General features: G+C 31.0%; 1 protein-coding gene across 18 annotated transcripts in view; it reads right to left on the bottom strand.

Moving 5' to 3' along the window:
- The window catches only part of ENAH (ENAH actin regulator), a 121,216-nt gene that overhangs the window by 31,883 nt on the left and 64,945 nt on the right, over nt 1-24,388 (bottom strand). For 7 of the 18 annotated variants that reach the window (XM_031967041.1, XM_031967046.1, XM_031967048.1 and 4 more), the window contains exon 4: nt 3,670-3,754. In XM_031967041.1, coding sequence (XP_031822901.1) covers nt 3,670-3,754 — 85 coding nt within the window. Of the gene's footprint in view, nt 1-3,669; nt 3,755-4,192; nt 4,205-11,410; nt 11,468-13,115; nt 14,879-24,388 lie in introns of those variants that run through there. The other 11 variants (XM_031967037.1, XM_031967035.1, XM_031967045.1 and 8 more) reach the window with 5 other exon arrangements.

The raw sequence follows: 24,388 nt of genomic DNA, 5'->3' as shown, positions 1-24,388 counted from the left end.
AAGGAAAAGAACAATTCAACATTTTTTTAATGGCAATCCTTTTGCTTGTTAAATAAACGAGCAAAATAAATCATCATCAAAAGAAAATTATACACAGTTAGGAATAATCATGATCATCCCTCAAAATATCATTCCTTAATAGAGAAAACTGAAAATCATCTGCAATCTACAATCCAAAAAGTTTAACCAAAGTCAAATAAAGATTAAGTGTCAGGAAGCAGTGGTTTCAGAATTATTATTCTTGCATGGCAATCCAAGATACAATTCATTAGGCCTCACTACTTGTAAAATAATAAAAAATGTAATGAATGCAAAAATCATAACACCTAACAACAAAAAATATTTTTAAAATGTAATGAATGCAAAAAACATAATACCTAACAACAATAACAACAACAACAAAAAAACCTCAAACTCATTTGTAGTAAGTAGCAAATAACTAGACACAAAACAGCTGCTCACCAAATACCAGCAGAAGAATAGCTAAAAAAAAGTTATGGCAAATGAAAAAAATGGAATATGTTGTAAAAAATAATGAAATTAATGAACGGAGAAGCATTTGAAGACAGATGAACCACAAAACAAAGAAAAGAACATATACACAACTACAGCAATGCAAACAGAAATAAAATAATAAAACCCAGAAGTCATGAAATTATACCAACTAACTAATACTAGTTCAAAAGAGATATAAGGTACCTTCCAATGTTGTTTAAAAAAGTGGAGGGCAAAAAAAAAAAGTGGGGGACTACAGGAATAAAATCTGCATATAATATCAAATATTCTGATAAGTTGGTTAGTTTTATTGAATTCTGTTTCTATGCGCCTCTTTCTTTATTCTTTGTTATAAAGCTGCCCTTTCTTGGAGGTGGTGAAGGAATGATACCTTCAGAAATGTAGATTATGTGGAAGTGTTCCCTTAATTCATCATTAACATATTCTCTATTCACTAAAGTCCATCTAGTCCAATTTGCAATGAACAAAGATAAATAAAGCAATGATAGTTCAAAAGTAAAAGATGATAATACTGTTAATTTACTAAAAAACCCATTTTTAGAAATAACAGAAAACTCCCAACTCTCAGCAAAAAGGAGAGTACAAAATTCTAATAGGAAATATGTACAAGTTTAACCATCATCCTGAAATTTTAGTTTCCTGAAAAGAATTATACCAACAATGTTTAAAAACAAACATTACTTTCTGAAGTTTATAATACACTATGCTGATCATCCTACTTTTCTTTTTTTCATTCTTAACTGTGAATGTTCCCAAAGTTTAGCCTTTGCATAATTTTTTTTTACTGTGTGTGTTATGTATAATCTTACACCTTCAATTACCACTTCTACTTGGAATATGTACAAACCTATATCTCTTGTTCTGCTCTCCTTTTGTCTCCAAATTCACTCTTGTCATTTCCAATTAACTATCCAGATGAAACCTTAACCTGAGTGTGTTGAAAACCAGAACTTGAAACATTCCTCAAAACAAGCCTCTTTCCTCAAAAAACAATACCATAGTATGTTCTATGTTCATTTCTTTTTTTCCTTTCCCTCTTTTTCTTATCCTTTCTCTTCCCATCTCATGACCCATGCACCTTCCCCACTACACACACACTTTTTCACCACATAAATCAGTTAAGGAGAAATCTTGCAATTAGATAAACAAAATGTTTGAGGTTAAGAATCCCTGGATAATTTCCAATTTTTATAAAAATTGCCAGGGGGGGAAAAAAAGCTTCCCTTACCATGATCCAAATTCCTTGATGTCTTTTACTATCCAGTTGCCATTTTAACAAACCAATTTCCCTAGAACTTAAGAGTTGAAAAAATATTATGTTCTAAGATCAGGATTTTTTTGTTCTATTTTATTTTGACTTCATCAGTCCTCTTTCTCTTCTGGAATAACTGTTATGGGTCATTCTTCCTTTGTAATCTTTCTAGCTCAAACCTTGACAGCAAATCAGTGTCCCTATTTCCAACCATTTTTCCAACCAATAAAGCATCTTGTACAACTCTATGCTGATACTTAACTAAAAAATTCTTTGTACATAAGAACTTCCTAAATACTTTTGGACAAAATGATATATCCTGTAGGTATTGTACAGCTATTAAAAACTTTTGACTTGCATTTTGTTTTCTTTCTCAGTTTTTCTTTTTCTTCCTTCTTGATCTGATTTCTCTTGTGCAGCAAGATAACTGTATAAATATGTATACATATATTGGATTTAACATGCATTTCAACATATTAAAAATGTATTGAACTACCTGCCAACTAGGAGAAGGGGTGGGGGGAAGGAGGGGACAATTTGGAACAAAAGATTTTGCAAGGGTCAATGCTGGAAAAATTACCCATGCATATGCTTTGCAAATAAAAAGCATTAAAAAAAAAAAAAAAACTTTTGACCAACGGAAAGTACAAGATTCATCTGACCTTGGTACAGATGTACAGGACGAAAACAAATTGAGGTTTCTCCACAGGAGTCAAGTTCATTGCCTAAGCTGCAATCCCTACACAGAAGTACCTGCAGAGATCTATTATCTTCTAAGGAGTAGCACACATTTTCCACTTCTTATATGAATACACCGAAAGGATGTTTAAAACAAATGCAAGAGAAAGGTCCTAGGATCACTGGTCATACCTTTGTTGTTACATCATATCCTGAGAGGCTATTTCTAGATTCTCTATCTCAGCTATTCTCTCATATCCAGTTACAATGCTATCTGTGTTTGTAACCTCCTTTTTGTCTGAATTTCTAAAGAATTATTCCTCCACACAAGTTAAATTTTGAATTTGATTTGTACCTGGTTTATTTGGCCCAACATTTAAGATATACAAAATCTCAGCTTTGGTCTCTGGACTCAGACTGTCTACATATTCCTCATTTTGATGGTGAACTATGATGGTGTCATTTTATGCTAATCTGTACTTTTTAATTGCTAGCCAAAATGCATCTGGCAAGAGTAAAGGGGAATTTGGGAAATAATGAACTTGCCTTTGTATTTAGCTATATATATATATATATATATATTCAAATCCAAAATCCTTAGCCTGACACTTTCTACAGTCTTGTCCCAAGATACCTGATCCAGCCACACTATAAGAACTTAAACCAATCACCTTCTAAAACCACAACATTGCCTTTACCAGATTTCACACTATATACACTTCTATATACTATATAATATACTTTCTTGTTATCTAAAAAATTAATTGTAGGTCAGCTCTATCAGCTTATAATGAAATCTTTTTTAACAAACTGGACTTATTGTAGTAGTTTCCTTCTCTGAATTCTCATAACATTATTACTTTTACTAGTGACTTGTTAAAACGAGTCAATTTTACATGTATCTGACCTACCATCTAAAGAGAGATTCCTTGAGATTTTGGACCATGTCTTATGGTTGTTTCTATAGTACCTTACACATACTATGGAGTTCATATATATATATATAATAACCCCAAGTTAATAGCAAACTTTTTGATAATAAAAAACTTTTTTTAAAGAAAAAGACAAGACAACTTGTATCTACTATATTTAAATAGTCAACATACCACATTCAAAAAGTCAATGTATCACATTCAGAAAGTCAACATTAGGACTTCACCACATTGCAATTCTTCAATGGTAGTATGTATGATAAAAAATTAAATTCCACATATAAATTTTACCTTCTTTGAATTTCCAATTCTTCTTGTGATGGACCATTCTGCACTTGGGAAGGCAGTTGTGAATTTTGTCTAGGCAATGTAGGACCTATAAAAGGGAAAAATGAGATTATGAGTATCATTTTTAGATTAGAGTTAATAAAATTACTAAATCAGAAAAATAATACAAAATCACCACAAATATTTACAAATGTATCTCCTTTTGTAGCAAAACAAAATTGAAGCTTCATAAACACACAGCAAATAAAAGAAGACTGCAACAAAATACTGTCATTATTTCCAGAAGACTTACTTGAAACAAATGGAAAAACTTCAGGAATAAAGAAAAAATAAAAATTTATACATGAAGAGCATAAGAATAAAACAAGTATTCAATGACAATCTGAAGAGGAACCTGAACTGGACATTCTTTAAGACAATGAAGAAACATTATCTTTGAAGTAATTATTCATGGTTGAGGAGGGAAGGGGAGAGATGAAAAGGGTATAAGGAGACTCAAAAGGAAGAATTAGAATTGAAAACTCACCTAAATAGAACACTGGAAATGAAAAACAGGAGAGAAAGAGCATGAGAACCTTGTTACTATACTGATTTATGACGTTTCTATAAATTTAAGGATGCATTACAAATTTGTTGGCCAACTGAAAAAAATCACTTTTTAACTCAATGGCTCAGCATTTCTGGCACTGAATAAAATGGATACTAAATTACCCATTCTAATTAACCTGGTTATCTGAATTTTTAACGCAAAAAATCTTCAAGGACTTTTGTCTATAGAGCACCCTTCATGGCTACCAATAAGCTTTTATATAAGTCCACAGCTTTCGCTAGATATTCTAATGCTCCAAGTCTATCTTTAATTAGCCAGCTCCAGCAATTATTGGGGCAATTTCTGCTGCAAACTATAAAAGTACTCCTCAAATCAGTGGCAATGAAAATAGTAAAATAAATTTAAAGTTTTTAAATATAAGATCAATAAATATTGGAAATATTTCTATATACCATATTTAGGAATCAAAACATTTCAATCTTGAAACTTAGTCCAGTAAAAGAAATAAGAAAAATATGAAAATATTTAAATTCAATGTGCCCAAACGACCAAATGGGTAAGATATTCATCAATAAAAATAGTAAGATATTTACCAATAAAGGTATTGAGATCTTCTGAAAAGGAACTAAAGTACTAATCAAATTTTTATGATCTGAAAGTTAAAAGGATTAAATGTCTAGTTAATAGCTAGACTTAAGATTTTATAATTGAAAGGATCAAATTCACTAGAATTCTGCACTAATAGATCCAGCAGCAAAGGATCATGACTATTTACCAAAATTCTATTTTCCTACTTATACAATGAACTTTCAGTAATTATTTGAGATAAAATAATTTGAATTTTCTTAAATTACAGAGCAGTCAGCTAACATAAATTTAGTGATACATTTCTCTAATTACCAAAAGTAGCCCATTTTGAATCTTCAAACTAAAGAATATTTAAAATCTACCATTCTCAAAAAAAAAAAAAAAAAAAAAATACTATTCTCACCTAAATAGCACACTATGAATAGCTGAACAATTTTGTAGGCTGAAATACAGAAACAGTGGAAGCATCTTAAAATAAACTACACACACTCACACTCACTCTCAACATACACCCCCCACTAATAAAACTACAAATATAGTCTGTTACTATTATGTTAATATCTTGTATTATTAACTCTAACACTGGGGGAACAATAGGTACAACAGGTTTTGGGGCTTAGAAAAGCAGATTCAAGTCCATGGGTAAATTTAAGAAACAATTTTTTTTTTTAAAGTCTATATGTAAAGTTGGTGCATATCAAGGACTTTATTAGCTATTCCAAACAGGCAATTAGCTTTAATAACTAACATCATCAATGTGATTAACCTACTTTCAAGAGTGTTTAAGAACAATCTTTAGTATAAATTTAATATGAAAATGCATACTGTTATGAATTTACAAAGTGGTCATTTTTACAGGTTAAATAGTTTTAAGTAGCATTTTATTTCTGATACTTGGGTTTTTTAAAATTAATTTTAAATGCAAAACCATTTATTAGTCCATCAGAAAAATTCTTAAAAAGAGGGCCAAACTTCCTGACATGTTGACAGGGAGGTTTTTAAGAGCATATACAGGGAAGAAAATCTGCTCTAATTTGTGGCATGTACATAATACATAAGTAATAGAAATTAAAATAGAAACAATTAGAACACTGGGCTAGGGAATTAGGAGATCTGGGTCCTGGTCCTAACCCTCATTACTTAGGTTCTGTGACTTCTGGGGATATTTGTTATGAATCTGAGCTCAGGTTTCTCATTTCTAAAAAACAAATGTCAAACTGTCAAATTGTTTTTCCAATTCCAAAATGCAATTATTTGACAATTCTAAGAATAACAATATTAATTCATACTTCTATAGCACTTTAACATTTACATAGTACTTTGTTTCACTACATCCCTGTGAATTCTTTAGTGCCTTATTATGAACCTTGTCCATGGGTATACAGAGATCAATCATCCTGGAACCCAGATCTCCAATCTAAGTTGAATGTTTTCTCACTACACCACATATCAAAGTACATTTTGAAAAACTAAAGACTAAAAATACTTTCTAAAAGTATGTAGTAAACCCTAATTAGTACACAAAATTCTTGAACATTTTATTTAAGGCTGCTAAAAAACAAAAACCAAAACGAAACATTTAAATAATCTGAATAAACATTCTGGTAAACTAAATTAAGGTTTTGAACTAATCACAAAACAAATAATTATTTGGTGGTTATTGTTTTTACAAATTAACATGATAATCCAAAAGTTTGATATGGTTAGTCTATTAAAAATAGCTTGACTTTATAACTTGATATTTACCAAATATTATATACTTTTTCAAAAGGAAATTATTACCTTTAAAATAAATAGATCAACAAAACTGATATAATGAAAATTTCTTCTACCTAAAAACTTAAAATATTACAAAACTGCTTTTTACAAACATAATTTCATGAGTTTAGGTTTTGGTATTGAAAATTTCTAACTAGTCCTATAAATTTTAACAACCTACAAAGTTTTCACATAACTTTTCCTACATTCACAAATGTCAAAGCAATAATTATCAATATCTTGCATTTTTCTTATAAAAATAGGTCTAAAACATCCTAATATGGTTAAATTATTTTTTTTCCCAATCAGGATTTAGTTTCTTATACTAAAAAATTCATGAATATCAGGTCATTTGATATCGGAAAAGGCATTTATGTAAGACAACAAAAAGAAAACTGGAAGATTAAAGATCACTAAAGTTTTGTTTTCTTTCATCCATTCAACAGTTTTTAGGTCTTCAGCACCAAAACTATCCAAATTCTAGAGTTCTTTTTAAAATGAGCAAAAACTAAATATGTAAATATTAAAGACACTATCTCAAAATGGTTGTAAACAATTAGATCTTTCAATTGAGTATCACATATTGAATGCAACCTGAAAAAAGAAAATGTGAAAGGTGGGAGTTTATGATTTTATTTACCACTCCATTCCAAAGAAACATAACTCCACTCCTTTCTATGTAGCTGCAACAGGACACATCCTAAACTTTTAAAGCTACATTAATTCACATTTCCTATATAGAATCCACATTACCAACATTACTCAATTTGGGGGGGGGGGGGGGGTGGAGTAAAGTCTATCATGTATTAAACATGAAATTCTTACTTTAAAAAAACTACTAAATAAAACTCATAGGACTGAATTTTAAGTAAAGGGAAATTTACTTTCGTTGGGATAAAAATGGACATGTAAAATTATCTTTGGAGAAAATAACAGAAAAAACTACTTCTGATTCTAGGAGAAAATACAACAAAACTTTGTGAATGAATTCATCCTTCATAAAAACTGAGTTAATTACATTTTATACAAGAACCCTTGAAAATTATGAAAAAATATGAAAACAAAATTGCTCTCACAACTCTTTTCTAATTTGTTCAAGTCTTTTTTTTTCCATAAGTAGACTTCTATCAAAAATAAAAAATCATTCAATGACTTGTAGAGCTATAAACTGGAAAATCTCATAGTTAATCTAAATGCTTTTTACTCAAAGTCTTAAGAATTTAGAAAAAATCCTACATGTACTGTGTTGGGTTTTTTTTTTTAATTTACCATGTCTTGCTGTCAAATTTAAGTACTGAGAGAACAAAGCATTTTGTATGCACTGTCAATTGTAATATAAGCATTCTTAAAGTATTAAAAGAACAAGATTGAAAAAGATGAACATATCAAAGGAAATATAATCAAAACATAATTGTCTATCTTTTTCTTTAATGAGGCTATTTATTTTTTAAAGTTGCTATTAGCCTTCTGTTCAACTCAAAATAAAGCTGTGGACCTAAAACATGCGGTACCCACAGAGAATAGTTATGGCTATAAATGGTTAATTAACTCATCATTACTTTTTCTAAAATATCATCGTCATTATAAAACTCAAATAAAGAAGAAGAAAGAGACTGTGAGGAAGGTTAATTACATGTCCCAGAATATTTAAAGTATCTAAAAATTTAAAAAACAAAGCAATGACATCAAATCTCTTTAACAGTAGAGAAATGATCACTTGAACTTTAGTTTTGCCTATCAACATATATTTTAAGAAGGAATTAACTGTGATGCATCTAAAAAAAACTATCCCCTCATAATGAAATTTATAATTATAATGGCAATTTTAAAGTATAAAAGCCTCTTGTTAGTATGATCTAAAAGAAAATTAATGAGGAAAAGGGATTAATGAAGGAATGTTCTTTGTTCTTGATATTATATGGACTGTATCTTGTTCTTTTGTTTTTACCTTCCCATAGAATACTATTACAGACATTTTTTTTAAAAGCACATTTAAACCTATCCTGGCTTGTGATAATCACTAAAAATAATGCACAGTAAAAGCGATACCAAAAATTTCCTACTATTCTTTACCAAAGCAATTGATGAAATTTCCTGATTATTTCTTATTAAGTAGAGCAATCTATTAATTGCATTAATATGGTATTCTTCCTATGATACATTTTGGTCACATTAGGCTTCCTTCAGAAGGTAGGAAATGTCAGCAGTTGAATTCATTATAGAAAATCTCTTTAATTTTTTGTCTTTTAATTGTGAAAAAGTATTCTCTTGTTAACATCTCATATCTATTCCCCCTAATAATACTATTTTGGTCCTTTAGATAAATTAAGTAATTATACTATAGTTTATTCACTTCAATATGCACAGTACTTCAAGTTTCTGTGATTTCATTGGGGTGGACATTCCTTCCCCTTAAGATATTTTGAAACTTTCTATAATTGTTGCAGAATTTCTATAACCAAAAAAACCTGGTTGCCTACATAATCAAATCTGATGATAAATCTCTCTAAAATTACCTGGGCTAATCCTTAAATAACAGAAGTATAATCTATCATTTGATTTTGAAGTCATTCTAAATGTGATAGGCTTGGACAGAGTTTATGCTCAACTGGCATAGTCAAGAAATTAAGGTTACCTCCATATCATCCCATGGTAATTAAATGGGACATTAATGGAGAATTCCATATATATACAAAAAATTAAGCAAACAAAATTTTTGTCATTAGTAACGTTGCCTCACTGACAAATTTTACAAGCCTTCCATAGCTTAGAAATTTCCTTAAATTTGTAGGGTGAGAAAAATTTATCATTTCTAGAAGTTAACAGGGTTGGCCATTGGACAAGACACAAAATTCATTAAATCTTTCTCCCCCTTTCTTCCGCTTCACACTCAATTAGCAAACTCTTCAAAGAACCCCTATTACATAAGAATCAGTAAGGAAGGAAGATAATCAATGTTACACTTTTGACTTTCAATGGAAACAATTAAAAAAAAAAAACATTCATTTCAGGGCTTAATTCAAAGGAAACTCAAAAAAAGATGGATTTTATTTTAACCAACAACTGTTGCTTGGTTTTTTCCCCTCCACTTCACTATCAACTTTTTATAGAATCACTTTCTTTGATTGGAACTGAATTAGTCTCTCTGCAGTGGTCAAGTCCTTAATTTACAGAAGAGTTGGCCAATTTGCAAGCTTTATTTTCTGTTAATAGATCTTAATATAAAAAAATTAATTGTAATGTTATCAAAAATGCAAGAAATTTTCAAAGGAAATAAGACTAGAATGATCTTAAAATAGGCAAAAATACAATGGTTTACAATCTAAAATATTATATTCACATATGTTTGACTCAAAAGACAGCCTGAATGGCTTCTTACCTAGGGTAAGACAATCTGAAAAATATGTCCAACAGTATTAAAACTAAAGCATAACATTGTAAGAACATTTTGTTCCACTTGATAAAACACTGATGATGGATAACCTAATTCAGCTACCATGTCTTAAAAATTGTATGAAAATCTTTAAACTATGTAACTGACATATGATTATTACAATTAAATGTTAATGTTCTATTTCATCTTTATTTTCAAAGAAAACAATAAATATTTCCTCACTAATTATAGACAAGGAAAAATATTCACAAATTTAAAATAACTCTTTCACATCCTTACTCTTTTAGTATATTAATATTTAAAGTGATAGGCTCTGGTTGTCTTGGATACAAAGGAGCAAAGTTCAAATATTCTTAAAAAATAATTTATTAAAAAATAAATAATTCTTAAAAATAATAATAATAATAATAAATACAACTCTAAATGAATTTATTCTATTAGGATAAAATCTGCAAAATTTCTTTTGCTCTTATTCTTCTTCAAATCACTTGGTACTCTAAAAACTATCAAATTAAAGCTGCTTTTTTGGGAGGGAAGAGGGAGAGGTTTCAAAACTATAGAACTTCAGAATAGGCTCTGGTTGTCTTGGATACAAAGGAACAAAGTTGAAATATTCTTAAATAATAATAATAATAAATACAACTCTAAATGAATTTATACTATTAGGATAAAATCTGCAAAATTTCTTTTGCTCTTATTCTTCTTCAAATCACTTGGTACTCTAAAAACTATCAAATTAAAGCTGCTTTTTTGGGAGGGAAGAGGGAGAGGTTTCAAAACTATAGAACTTCAGAATGTAGGGAAACCAAAATGAAAAAGCAAAAATAGAATAACCAGTCTTTTGCTTGGAAGTTTTATTTTTTTTCATAATTTGTGTCTTACTAAGGCATCAAAATGAAGTGGGCTCATATGTGTGTGCTCTAAAGGCCTAAATTTACAATTAAGTAATAACTACTTGAGCTGTTATTTTTTTTTAAATGTACCCAGGACATCATCCTGTTGCTCTTGAAATATATCTTATATTGCCTCAATACCCATCCAGTAACTGGAGGTAATTTAATTTATCTAAAAAGTAATCTAAAAGGAGACATTTTTTAGATCTTAATACCTTAAGACTTATAATTAAAAGATCTTAAAATGAGAAGATACTCTTCTCCTAAGCCTAACATTTTTTCAAAATTTAAAAAGCATTACCTACATGAGTACAAAGAATTGATCATGGTCAAGATTTCCCAAAGAGTGATTCTGTACCCCTCCTAATGAGCAGGTTCAAAAGCTAGCAGAATAATATATGCATTTACAACAACATTGATCACAATATAAAAACAATAGTTTATAATAAATTTCAATTACCACAAATTAGATCATGGCCTAAGGGTTAATAAGACTAATGAAAAGTGCAAGCAGTATGTACCACAGCTTGAAAAAAATAATGTAAACATAATGTTGCTTACCACAGAAAATACATCGCAAATTAGTGCTGTCCTGGGTAGCAGTAACCTTGCTCTGGGCTGCAACAGACACCTTGGTGTTAGAAGCTTCAAAGGACAAAGGGGCCATCTGTAAATGATTAGTCCAGGGACTTCATAGTAGACTAAAAGGTGGTTTTAAATGTTTAGTGTGTATTTATACATATTTTTTATTATTCCTTTTTCTCCTAAAAGTCCTATTAAGAATTTGGTACTCTGCTATATATATACATAACCAAATATTTTTCCCTATGATCTCATCTATGGACAGAAAAACCTTTATAATAAAACCTATCAGACGAGAAAGTAACATTCATTTCACATTTAAAGAACATAAATGGACTTTTGGTTTCTAAGTTAAAATCAGACATAATTTATGAATCTAAGAGAGTTCAGTTTATAATATGTACCTATAAACTTGTGCCCTATTCTGTTTAAGATAATTTTCACTTGAGAATGAGCAAAATATATTTTGATACGGACATCAAAAATCGGTATTTTTCTGATTTCTATTTGTCAAAAAAGATCCCATCACCATGAAAAGAGGTTATAGCAATTAAGTTTTATATTAACATATTTCAAATAAATTAACATATTTTATTTGCATTGAAACCAAAAATGAGAGTGACACATTGTCTCTGACATTCTGTTGTTACTTCTCTTCAAAACCATTTGTGAATGTTAATCAACATGTTTGTGTACCAAATAGAGAAAGCAGGAAATATTAACTGGAACACTAAATATCCATGAAATAAACTTGTATAATATGTATATTATCATATACATTTACACTATTATATAGAACTTTTAAAAGACTGAATCCCATTGACCAGAAAAGCATAAAAATTTGGAGAGCTAACAAAGACTGTGTGCAACATTAAAATTACGTATAAAGAAAAAAAGGTGGAAGAGAGAATCTGTATGCATATTTACATATCTTCTACATTAATATGATTTGTATAAGATCTAAAATTCTTGGGAGATGGTCTCTATTGTAATTTGTAGTAACCAAGAAACATTCATTGAGTTAAAAATAAACTGGTTTAAATATCAACAAAAGAAAAATGATAACTTTTAAAGCAACCACTACCAAATTTAAGACAGTTTTTTAAAAGAAAAAAAAAAGTGTAATACTTTAGAGTACAGCTTGTACTACCTAAAAATGTTTCCCCAAAACATAATGAAACCAATTTATATTTAGTAGAAGAATACAAATTCAAATGGTTAAATGATAGTATAATGCAACAAATCTAGATTATTTTTAGAAGGCTTGAATTTAAGATAACTCAATTTTATATGTCTAGCTTTTTTAAGCACTTAATATATCTAGCATTCTTATTTTTATACAACATCCAAAAAAAATTAAATTGAGAATAAAAAGCCAAGTGTGTCAATACAACAAGGTTCTCAAGATATGACTAAATATATAGTAATGACATTTATGTTACTAGTTATATTATCATAGGAAAAGGAAAAATCTATCAAACATTCTAAGATTAGATTATTTGTATTAAGAAACAGTAATTTTTTTAATTAAAATTACAAATCTGAATTTATTTTGGAAATACTACTTGACAATTTTTAAAGCTCTTAGGGAATTTAGATTAAATTAAAATGGACTGATGTTTTAGCCATCCTTTCTACTTAAACAATTTGAATGTAAAGAAGCATAATAAAAATAAACACTTACAAGGAAAACTTGAGAAATTATCCCTCTTCTGACAGCAAAGAAACTGCCAAATCCTGTTACCAACCATACTGGCAAGGAGAGTTGCCAATTACTTCCTGAGAATTGTCAGAATGCAGGTAAGCCATGATTTCTCTGATGCAGTCTTATGCTTTTAGACCCAAAATAATCTGAATCCATATTGTAATTTAACCTGTCATATAATATTCCTGCAATGAAAACTTTAAACCTTCCTTTTCTGAAAAGAATTTTCACTTCATGCTGTCAAGCAAAATGTTGCTTACTACTCTGATAAAGGTTGCTTGAATTCTTACTGCAGTTTGCATTTCCCGAAGATACTAAATTATTCATTCCATCATATGCATAAGGATAACAGCATTTCCTGCTTAACATCCTTGTTGCTATTAACTCTTTCTTTGCTAGAAAAGATTAAAAATACAGAAATACAAGAGAAAAGACACTAAAATATATCAAATTTCATTTGATTTTGCCTCACTTAAAAAACACCTCACCTGAAAAACAAATTTCTAATTTGATAATAATTTTTTTGATAACTTTTTCAAAAAGTTATTAAAAGTGAATTCACTGAAAAGAATTTGATTTGATTCGAATATTCTATACAACATAAATGAACTAATAAATACTGAAATGCTGCCAGAAGCACAATACAGATTCTCTAGGAGGTGACTAAAAATAATTATATCATATTTGTATGGCACTTTGATATTTTTGAATCCTTCTCATTTGTTATCTCATTTGATTCTCACAAAACAAGCATCAGGTAGACAAGGAAATTGTTTTAGACATTTTACAAATCAAGAAATGAAATTTCAGAGATCCTAAATCATTTGCCAAAAATCACATAGGCTGAGACAAGACTACAATCCCTAGTTTTCTAACTGTTCATTCAGAACACAAGGTATTGATGTTAAAAATGAGGGGCCTTACCTTTAATTGAAGGAGTTTTGGCAGTCTTTCCCTCACATTTTTGTGGTTAATATTCTTGCTAGAATTTTTAAATCGCACAAGAAAAAGATTTGGCTCTATTATTCAAGGGCTTTTTACTTTTCCCTTCCTGGCCTTTTTTAGTGCTAATTCTTACTAGCCCCTTTATATATTCTCTCTTTCCCAAATGGGTTTCTGTGATACAGCTCTCTGGGTCCTCCTCCTACAATCCAGACAACTACTTAATGTTCCCACATCTGACTCCCTGGGCAAAATGAACACTTTACTTTTTTTCTCTTTTGAAAATTATCAGCTTCTACAGGTTCCATTTATAATTTCTATGAAGGTTGTCTCCCAAATCTACAAATCTAGCTTTCAGCTCTCTTGAGCTCCAGTTCTACATCAAAAACCTACCTGTAAGATATCTCCATCTGGATTTCCCACAGGCATCTCAAACTTATCTTAAAAACATGCTTGTTTTAACAAATGAATGTCCAAAATAGAATTCCATCTTTTCTCTAAACTTATCATTTTTTCTAATTTCCCTATTTATGCCGAAGACACCATCATCTTTCAATGACCCAGGTTCACAATCTCGAAGTGATACTCAAATCTTAATTTTCCTTCACATACCACATCTCCTCAATTCTACTTTTATCTTTACATTACAACTCCTTTACCTCATTTAAACATACATCTTGCTAATTCAGCCTCCATCACTACTGCAATAGCCTAAATAACTGGGGCTCCCCCTCCAATAATTCCTTCATCCTTTAATACAGATATTATATATCTATCTATTATACATACATTTATATATATATATATATATTATATATATATATTACATTACAGAATGAAATACAGATAACTGTGTTTGGGATTAAAGTTCTTCACAATATGACTACAGAATATCCTTCTAGACTGACTTCATGTTATTTCCTCACAATTCTACATTCCAGCCAAAGTAGTCAAGTTGTAGTCCTCCATGTTTTTACTGTCCCACATTCCTTGAACACTCCCCATTCTACTTGGAATTCCTTCAAAGCTTGGTCACTTATCTGTTCCCATTTTATATCCCCTTCAATTGAATGTAAGTTCTACGAAGATATGGTCTGCTTTTTATCATTGTAGTAGCCCAATGGCACACAATAGTGGCGTGGCACATAGGTATTAAAGGAATTTTTATTGAATTGAATTCTCAAAGAAGTATATAGGAGATCAATAACACTGTAACAAAAAAATAGCTCAATTAAGAGATCAAAAATCTATGCTGTAGGGTAAATGTCCTTAAGATTCTAAATCTCAAAATCTGATTAGAAAAATATATTATTTGAATTTATTTGTACACTATACATATACGTATACAATATACAAATTTTACTAGAAAATCATTCAATACTATCAAAAGTTTGAAAATCGTTTGAAAATCCAGTTATCGCAAGTAATGTGTTAATTTTTATTAATTGTGGATTTTAGTTATTTCAGTAGGCAATGAAACAAAAGGATACCAACCCACATTCACTTCCTCTCTCAAATGCATACTGCTTTAAAATGTTAATGCTACACAAAAAAGCATAGGAAAATAGCTAGAAGTCTAGTTTTGTCACCTCAAGCCTGACTTAAAATTAAACACAAAATAAGAAGGATAACTGGAAAAACTCAGCTCCAAAAAAATTACAATGCTTTAAAATGTTAATGCTACACAAAAAAGCATAGGAAAATAGCTAGAAGTCTAGTTTTGTGACCTCAAGCAAACCCTGACTTAAAATTGAACACAAAATAAGAAGGATAATTGGAAAGACTCAGCTCCAAAAAAATTACACGCTTCCATGGAATTCTTTCGCTTCATTCCCATTTTCCTGTTTCAATTCATCATGTTGCCAAATTGGCCCACTACAGTTTCAACCTCCAACAATTTTATTTAATCCAACTCAACAAACATTTATTCAGTGTCTACTGTATGGTTAAAAAAAAAAAAAAAAAAAAAAAAGTGCTAAGTTGCTAGAAGAAGTAAAGAACCCAACCTGGAAATCTGGATAATCCAGTTCAAATCCTGCCTTAGACTCTTCAACCCTTAGACATTCAGACACAAGGGATGTGTGACTCCATGACCTTGGCCAAGTCACCTAACCTCATGTCTCAATTTGCTCATCTGCAAAATAGAGATAATAGCATCAACCCTGCAAGATTCTTTTGGAAATAAAATGAGGTATTTGCACAGCACTTTACTAACCTCAAAGTGCTATGTAAATGTTGGTATGATTATACTAATGATTATTATCATTATGCACTGGATATAAAATGATAGACAGTCCCAGCTTTCAAGATAAAAAGGATAGGACACATACTATAAGCCTGATATAAAGTAAAAAGTGACAAGTTTAATAAGAACAAAGTAAAGATAAAAAATTCTTTTAAGAAATCTGATGAAAGTAGAGGGAGAGAGATGACTTTCAAGTGAGAGAAATTAGGAGGTATTACAGTAGCAGTTTCATCTGAACTACACCTGAAAGGACAATAAGAAATTTTATAGGCAGATGAGGAGGTAATGTGTTCTAGGTATGAAAGATGGTTTACATGAATAGAGAGAGGCAAGAAGAAACAAAAGGAAATGAACAAAAAGTTCAGTTTGGCAGTAAAGAACAGCAGAATATTATCAAATAATACTAGGAAGGTAAGATCAAGCTTGACTATGAGTCCCTTAAATGCAAGGTTGTGTTATCTTTTAGCCCCAAAACACTAAGGAACCGCTGAAGCTATTCAATCAGGGAAATCATATATTTAGAACTATAATTAGGAAAATAATTCTGGTAGTTACATGAAGGTCAAATTAAAGAAGCAAAAGGCTAGTGACAAAGAAATTAGGAGGCTGATGCAATAGTCTAAAGTAAAGTTGATAAGGGCTTAATTTACTGTGATTGCGGTGAAGTGAAAGCTATTAAGTGAAGGTATCCCACTGCCTCCCCTCTAAAATCTCAATGTCCACTTAGCAGTCCATGAGTGAATGAGAATAATTTCTTATCTTTTTCTTGACCACCTCAACTTCCTAGCCCCTATAAGAAGAAAAAAGTTGTAAAGGATTGAAAGAAATTAGAGGTCAGGGAAGGGAATCATTTGGCTCCCTTCTCAGAATTCTAATCTGTTTCTCTACAAAGACTGTATCCACAAAACTGTAAGCAACACAGGCAAGAGAAATGGCAAAGCAAAAACAACAAAACAAACAAACAAACAAACAAACCCACCACCAAACCTCAATCTACTTCCATCTCAGATCCTAAACTTCTGCTTCCTTTCTTTAATAGCTTCTTTCCAAACTACTAAATCAGCAATATAGCAAAAGTGTCTGAGTTCAAATCTAGCCTCAGACACTTAACAATGCCTAGCTATATGACCCTAGGCAAGTCACTTAACCCCAAATGCCCAAACAAAACAAAACAACAACAACAACAAAAAACAAAAACAAAAACAAAAACAAAAAAAAACTGTTCTCCTAAATTGCCAAATCTAAAGGCCTTTTTGACCCTCACTTCAAGCTTTTGTGACTGTTGATTATTATCTTCTTTTCGATACTCTTAGCTGGAATTTCAAGCCTACTGGACATCTTGAACAGGAAGTTCCTTAGACACAGACATGTCCAAGTAGAAATCTTAAATACTACAAGTTCAAAACTGAATTCTTTAGCTTTCACTCTAACATTCTCTTCTAAAACTTCTTATTACTGTAAGGGATACTTACAGTATCGCACAGTCATCTATGTGCACAATCCAGGTGTAATCCTTGATTTCTCATTCATACTCCCCATAACTAATTAGTTGCAAGTCCTGACCCTAGTTAACATCTCTCATATACTCCCCCTTCAAATCTAGGCTCAGGTATTTATTAGCATATAATCCTGGCAATGTCACATTTACCCATTTGTCTCAATTTCCATATATGTAAAATTAGGAACCTGCCTATCAAAGAGGTTCCAAAGAGATAATAATTGTGCAACATTTCCTTAGCACATGACATGCTGGCACATAGCAAATACTACATAAATGTTAGCTATTATTATACTACCTCAATGTCCCCACTTCAAACACCCATTTCCAAAACTAAAATCACAGACTTCCTCACTAAATCTTCCCCTTTTCCTGGCTTCTCAGATGTTGTTGAGGGTAAGCACTTCTTGGTCATTCAATATTGAAACCACTATGGACACTCTCTTCTGACTCGGTTTCATTTCAACTTTATTTAAATTTAACCTCTATGAAGTCTCTTGAATCTGTCCCCTTCTACTGAATCATATTCCCCCCCCCCCCCGCCCCCGCCGCCATGTCACTTTCTAACAAAACCTCATTATCTCCAGCTCCATTCAACTCTCATTTTATGTGACCTCCTTCACTTACCATGGTAATTTCTTTAGTCTCTGTCTCTAAGTAATCTTTTGCTATTGCCAAAATAAGATATGCCCTTTAATATTGATGAACTTGTTGACCTTACTGGCATGGGTCTCAGAATGAAAGTTATATACATTTTTCTTTTCAATGGTAAGATTCTCACCCCCTTGTGCTTCAATAAATCCTCCATCCAGTATTCTAAAAGGTCAGTCTAGCATTAAAAGGCCTTTTTCAATAAAGCTGCAACATAGCTTTCCAGATTCATTTCACATCATACTTCCTCCTTTCATGTAATTTACATTTTAAGTTAACTATAGTGTTTAATTTGAATAAAAACAGACCATACAGGCCTTGGGGGCTACTGAATCAGCAGCAATTATGGAGCTCTTCTCAGTCCCCAGGGACAACTAGTCAGAAACGGATCACAGAGGCTATTTGCTGGCACTGGGGACAAGACTACGTCACATTATCCAAAAAGAGATCTGAGTCACAGACACGGGTCCGGCCCCAGGATGAGGAAGAACATTAACACACTAGAACATGTAGCCACAGAGTGGGGACCCTGGTCACAGGTTCACAACAGTAAAGAGTTTGGGGTTGCTCACAGACCAAAACATAGGACAAGAAAGTAGTAATCACATCTCTCTTTAGATCATACCACCTTGGAAGAACTGAAAACTTACAGTACTGAAAATTCGGAAAACAGCTGCATGAAAAACCTGAAGCCTGACATAGTGTTCCCTCTACCCCAGGAGCAGAGCCCAATTTTTGAAGTGTAAGATCAAGTAAAGTTAATAGTGAGACATAGTGGCCAAGAATGCTAATGTAAGCCTAGATATCACTAAAAGTTGCATATTGTCCAAGATTAAGAAGATGATAAGCATAAATCCTGTTCTGGTCAGACCACAACAGGAGTACTGTGGGAGAGAGCTAGCTACCATCCTCCAACCTCTCACCTTGTCTTCTACAATAGCCAAATCAAATCAAGTCAATTAACATTTTTACACAAACAATTACCTAATAATACTTTAGGTCATTTTCTTGTGGTTTTATATAGATATAAAATTGTTTGTGTAAAAATGTTAATTAATTTCTATAGAAGAGAATATAAAGCAAAGCAAATGCTTTAGAGTGTAAAAGCTTATATTAAAATAAGTCAAGAATGAAAAGTGAGAAAAGGTCATTAGTTTGGTAATAAATGTATCGTTGCTAACTTTGGAAAGAGTAGCTGAAAAAAATTAGTAACAAACACAGCACAGAAGACATTATCCAACGGATATTTAATCAAAAGATATAAATATTTTTAAAAACTAAGTTTAGCCATATGAAAGACTGTTCCAAACCCCTAGTAGTAAGAAAATACAAAACAACACAATTCTGAAGTTTTTGCTTCATACTCAGCAAATCTGTCAAATTGACCATAAAACGAAAATATGCATTGTTGATGGAAATATAAATTACTGCAAACATTTTGGAAAATCCAAAACATTTGTTAACTATGCTAAGAAATTGAGAAATTCGACTTAGAACTCCCTTGACTAACAAAATAGTAGTCCCAAGCAATCTAATATGCATGGCAACATTTCCCACATAGTAAAGAATTGGGGGGAAAAGCAGATAACCATCAGATGTTTATGTACTAAACAATTGGAACACACAAATATAATGGAATTTTAATCAGATGCCAAATCTTTTTGCTTCCATTAGGACAGTCAGTATTTGTTATGGACATTACTCTCTTCTTTCATATAGAACTAACAAACTAGCTCAAACTTTAGTTATCTCTCACCTGGACATATGGAAAAGCATAAGAGAAAATTCCTTACCTACTTTTTTTATGTACTTCCCCCAAATTACCAGGCTAACTAAAACAATTTCTAACATGTAAGCAAATTTCTAAGATTCCTATCAACTACCGATAAATATAAAAATACAAAGCTAAAATTTCCATAAAAGGGAAAATGACAGTAATAATTCACCCCTATTTAGTACTGTATGGTTTACAAATCACAACAGTGTAGATATTATCTATTAGGAATATTTACATATGCTAATGAAAGCAACTGGCTTAAAATAACACTGACTGCAAATGGCACCACCAGGAGATTATCCCAACTATATTAAGTCACTAAGCACATACAGTTATCCATCATCATCCCCAGCCCCTTATCACAACAATCTGGAAAAAAAACTTTAAGAAATGCTTGTATCCACAGTGAGTTAACCGTCAGTAAAAATAACTAACTGAAGTTGAATATTTTCTCTTAATAAACAAGAGTCAATTCCAAGCTTATGATTAGGAAAAGTTAAAAAAATGTCATTTCTGTTCTTACTAATACACATTTCCCAAAAGCAAGGGCTCCTAGCTTAGGGCCTATGAAATTTTTTTTTTTTTATTTTGCTAACGTTATTTCAACACTAGTTTCCTATTGACGAAATCAAAAACATTCTTATATACAATTTCACCCAATTGCCAAAAGTCACCAATTCACACAAAAAAGTTAAGATGACTTGCTCTCAAAGAAAATAAGCATACTGTCATCTGCATAGGTCTCAGTTACTGATTTGCTTGACATGTCTTCAGTAATTAGGATTTTGGAGTTATGACTGGGCTTCTGATTCAGGGTCTGCTGAGGCTGCACTAATTGACAAAAAATTTTTAATGCATTTGCATCTACACTTATGTACTCTTTCAATAAGCCCTGCTTTTGCTCCACGACTATAAGCCATTCATTTGAATCCTTCCTTTACTTCTAAATTTGAAATCAAACACTATCTTACTCACTCATGTTAATGTGCTATTCAACATCATAAATTAAGTCAATCAAGGATCTTGAAAGATAAAAAGCCTTTGCAAGAACATAGACTAATATCAACTAACTAAAATACTAAAGACCTAAGTAGAGTGGGGGTAGGAGGGCATAAATCTTCTCTGGACTTCTCTGATTAATGGGTAACTTTGCCCAAGTCAATGTAACTTGGTTTTCTTATATGTAAAATGGAATTATGGCATCATAGTATTGTTTTGGGAAATGAGATAACATATATGACAATGTTTCAAACAATAAAAAGTGCTATACAAATTTTTGTTGTATATGCCTATTTTGTCTTTTTTACTCTTAAGAAACAAATTCTCCCATCATGGACAATTTGTTAAACTGAAAGAGAAAATCATTAAAATTAACATAAGATGCTTCTAAATATTCTTTTCAGATTTCCTGACAGCCAATAATTACTTCCTTCATCTCCTAATTTCTTCCTTAAACTGCCTTCCCTACTCTGCCCTTTTAGGAAGGGGGAGGGAAGGAAGAAAGGTATCTGAAATTACAAAATCCTAATCTATGATATGTGGAAAATATCTGAATGACTAATCATTGAAACTATTTCAAACATTTTCTTGATAACAAAAAGCTGTTTTTCTAACATTCATTGTAAAATCTACAAAAAGCAAAAGGAATTGAATATGTTAAGTACAATTGACACTATTAGCATAGAAGGGAAATGATCTGTGTGCCCCCATCTCAATATTAATAGATATTTGTATGGTAGCTCAAAGTTTTGATAGGATAACCGGTCTTTAATTTATATGAGAAAAACGCATTAAAAACTAGATCATAACTTTCTTTAAAAAGATGTCTAGAATGAAAGAAAAATATAATGGGACTGATAAGGTGATAGAAAATCAAAAGAGCAAGAGCTATTTAAAAAAAAAAAACCTACATTAAGTAAATCTTTGGATTGGTAGTCCAAAGTAATAGAAAATAAGTTATTTTGGATGTTCCCCATGACTGTCTCAAAAACTATTTTTGCAAAAACCTTTACTATGAGCACTGTGTTTTTATAAGTAACTTTATGCTCCTCTTCTAACAGCTTTTAATATAAAAAAGGCTAAATAAATTATCTGAAACATCATGAGGAATTATACATTTATTGTATTGTCATCAATAACTGAATTTTAAATTTTATTTGATAAATATAGAAAGAAAATATTTTACGATGCTGTCTTTATTACTTTATTAATGTTACTTTATTTTTTCACATTCAAAATCAAGACCAGCTTCCATTATACTTACCAAATAGAATACCAAATATCTGATATAAAAAACAATAATTTACTCTCTTTCAAAAATGATAGGATCTATATCTTTATAAACTGAAAATATCACCTACTACATTTAGGACCTTCTATGCATTCCAGAATATACTAAATGGACTTATATGCCAAATTCAAAACTAAATAAAAGAAAATAATCCTGGATAACTTTCAAACAAAATTAAAAATTAAAAAAAAAAAAAAAAAAAAACAACCCTTTAGGGAACAACTAGAGGAGCAATGAATAGATCACTGACACTCGAACTAGAAGGACCTGAGTTTAAATCCCCCTTCAGACAGGTAACACTAAACTGTGCAACCTTGAGCAAGCCATTTAACCCCCACTGCCTAAAAACAAAAACAAAAAAACAAGCAAACAACAAAAAATTCTAGCTAAAAAAAACTTTATAATGTTAACTTTTTCCATCAGTTTTCTTTTTAAGAACAGCAAAGCATTCTTAACTTAAATTTATTTTTTAATTTGTTTCTTTTTTTCTTTTGGGGGTAGGTATGTTAGAGCAACAATCATGTGTTCATATATATGTCCTAGACTGAATATCAACATGACTATCACTTTATACCTGACTAATGTTATAGTTAGCCCAAAAAAGAGAGAGTTAATGTTCAATTAAATAAAGGAAAAGAGTTGAGATAATGCTCAATTTAACAAAGACACACAAACATGCAACATTTTCATTTACATCATGAAAATAAAAATACCAATAGTAAAAATTAGTAGCTAATGTAATAACTCCTATGTGTTAACTCTGTGATAATTTCTGGGTGATTTTGTTTGGTGGGTAGAGAAAAGGTCAAAAATGTTAAGATTTTACAAATTAGTTTTAGGATGTTGTCATTGAGTGGGTAATTAGCAAGAAGTTGGTAACTATCTGAAAGTAAGCAACACAGCAGACATTTCTAAGAGTGGAGCAGGCAAGAGGAAAACTCTGGGAGGGCTTGGCTTTAAAAAAAAAAAATTGGGGGGAATAGGACATTTTTTAAAATAGACAACACAACTTTCTTACCCCTGCCATAGAAACACAGACCTTCAACTATTCTTTATCCCTCCCCATTTTCACTGTGAGAATTGTAATATTCAAGTTAAATACTGGTCCAAATTTTTCCCAAAGACAAGTTTGACCTATGTGTTGGTTTAACACATAACTTGTTCCTACCATAACTTACAATAGAGGAGAAATATCAATGAAATTCAGTTTTTAAATTTATTTATCAACGTATTTTCCTTCCCAAATTTAAATATTCAGAATTATGACTGCTACATTCCCAATTGTGAGGACTGAAAATTTCTAGCCTAAGATCACATCAAGATCTTATTCTTTAAGAATATGTCTATGGAATCAGAAAGAAAGACATAAATATTGTCTCCATCTATGATAATCTCCACTGCTCTCATCACTTTACCTTCATCATTCATATGGGAAGCAGCTGTTAAGCATTGTTGGTATATTCTATGGGTTACTTGTCAATGAAAATGGCAAACTGAACATCTTATTACGATGTCCTAAGTTTATGATTGAGAAATAAGAAGAAAATTTTTAAAGTCTATTTTTACTAATACACATTTTACAAAAGCAGGTCAGTGAAAAAAAAATTGAAACATTTTGATAATTATTTCACTATAATTGTCTCCCTTTGTAGCTCTAAATATTTTATGTACTCAAAAACACCTTGAGAAGTCAAAACATTAGCTTTACCAGACTATCAAAAGGGGTTCAACTCATAAAAAAGGTTATCATTTGCTCTAAAGGAAAATAAGCATTACAAATATTTCTAATGATGATTACATTAGAATCAGGATCTTTGCTAATCAGATCTAATCAGGATAAAATGAATAA

The sequence above is a fragment of the Sarcophilus harrisii genome, chromosome 4 (assembly GCF_902635505.1).
Source record: "Sarcophilus harrisii chromosome 4, mSarHar1.11, whole genome shotgun sequence".
Lineage (NCBI taxonomy): Eukaryota > Metazoa > Chordata > Mammalia > Dasyuromorphia > Dasyuridae > Sarcophilus > Sarcophilus harrisii.
Note: the sequence above shows the minus strand (reverse complement) of the source record. Positions and strands in the feature narration are given on the sequence as shown.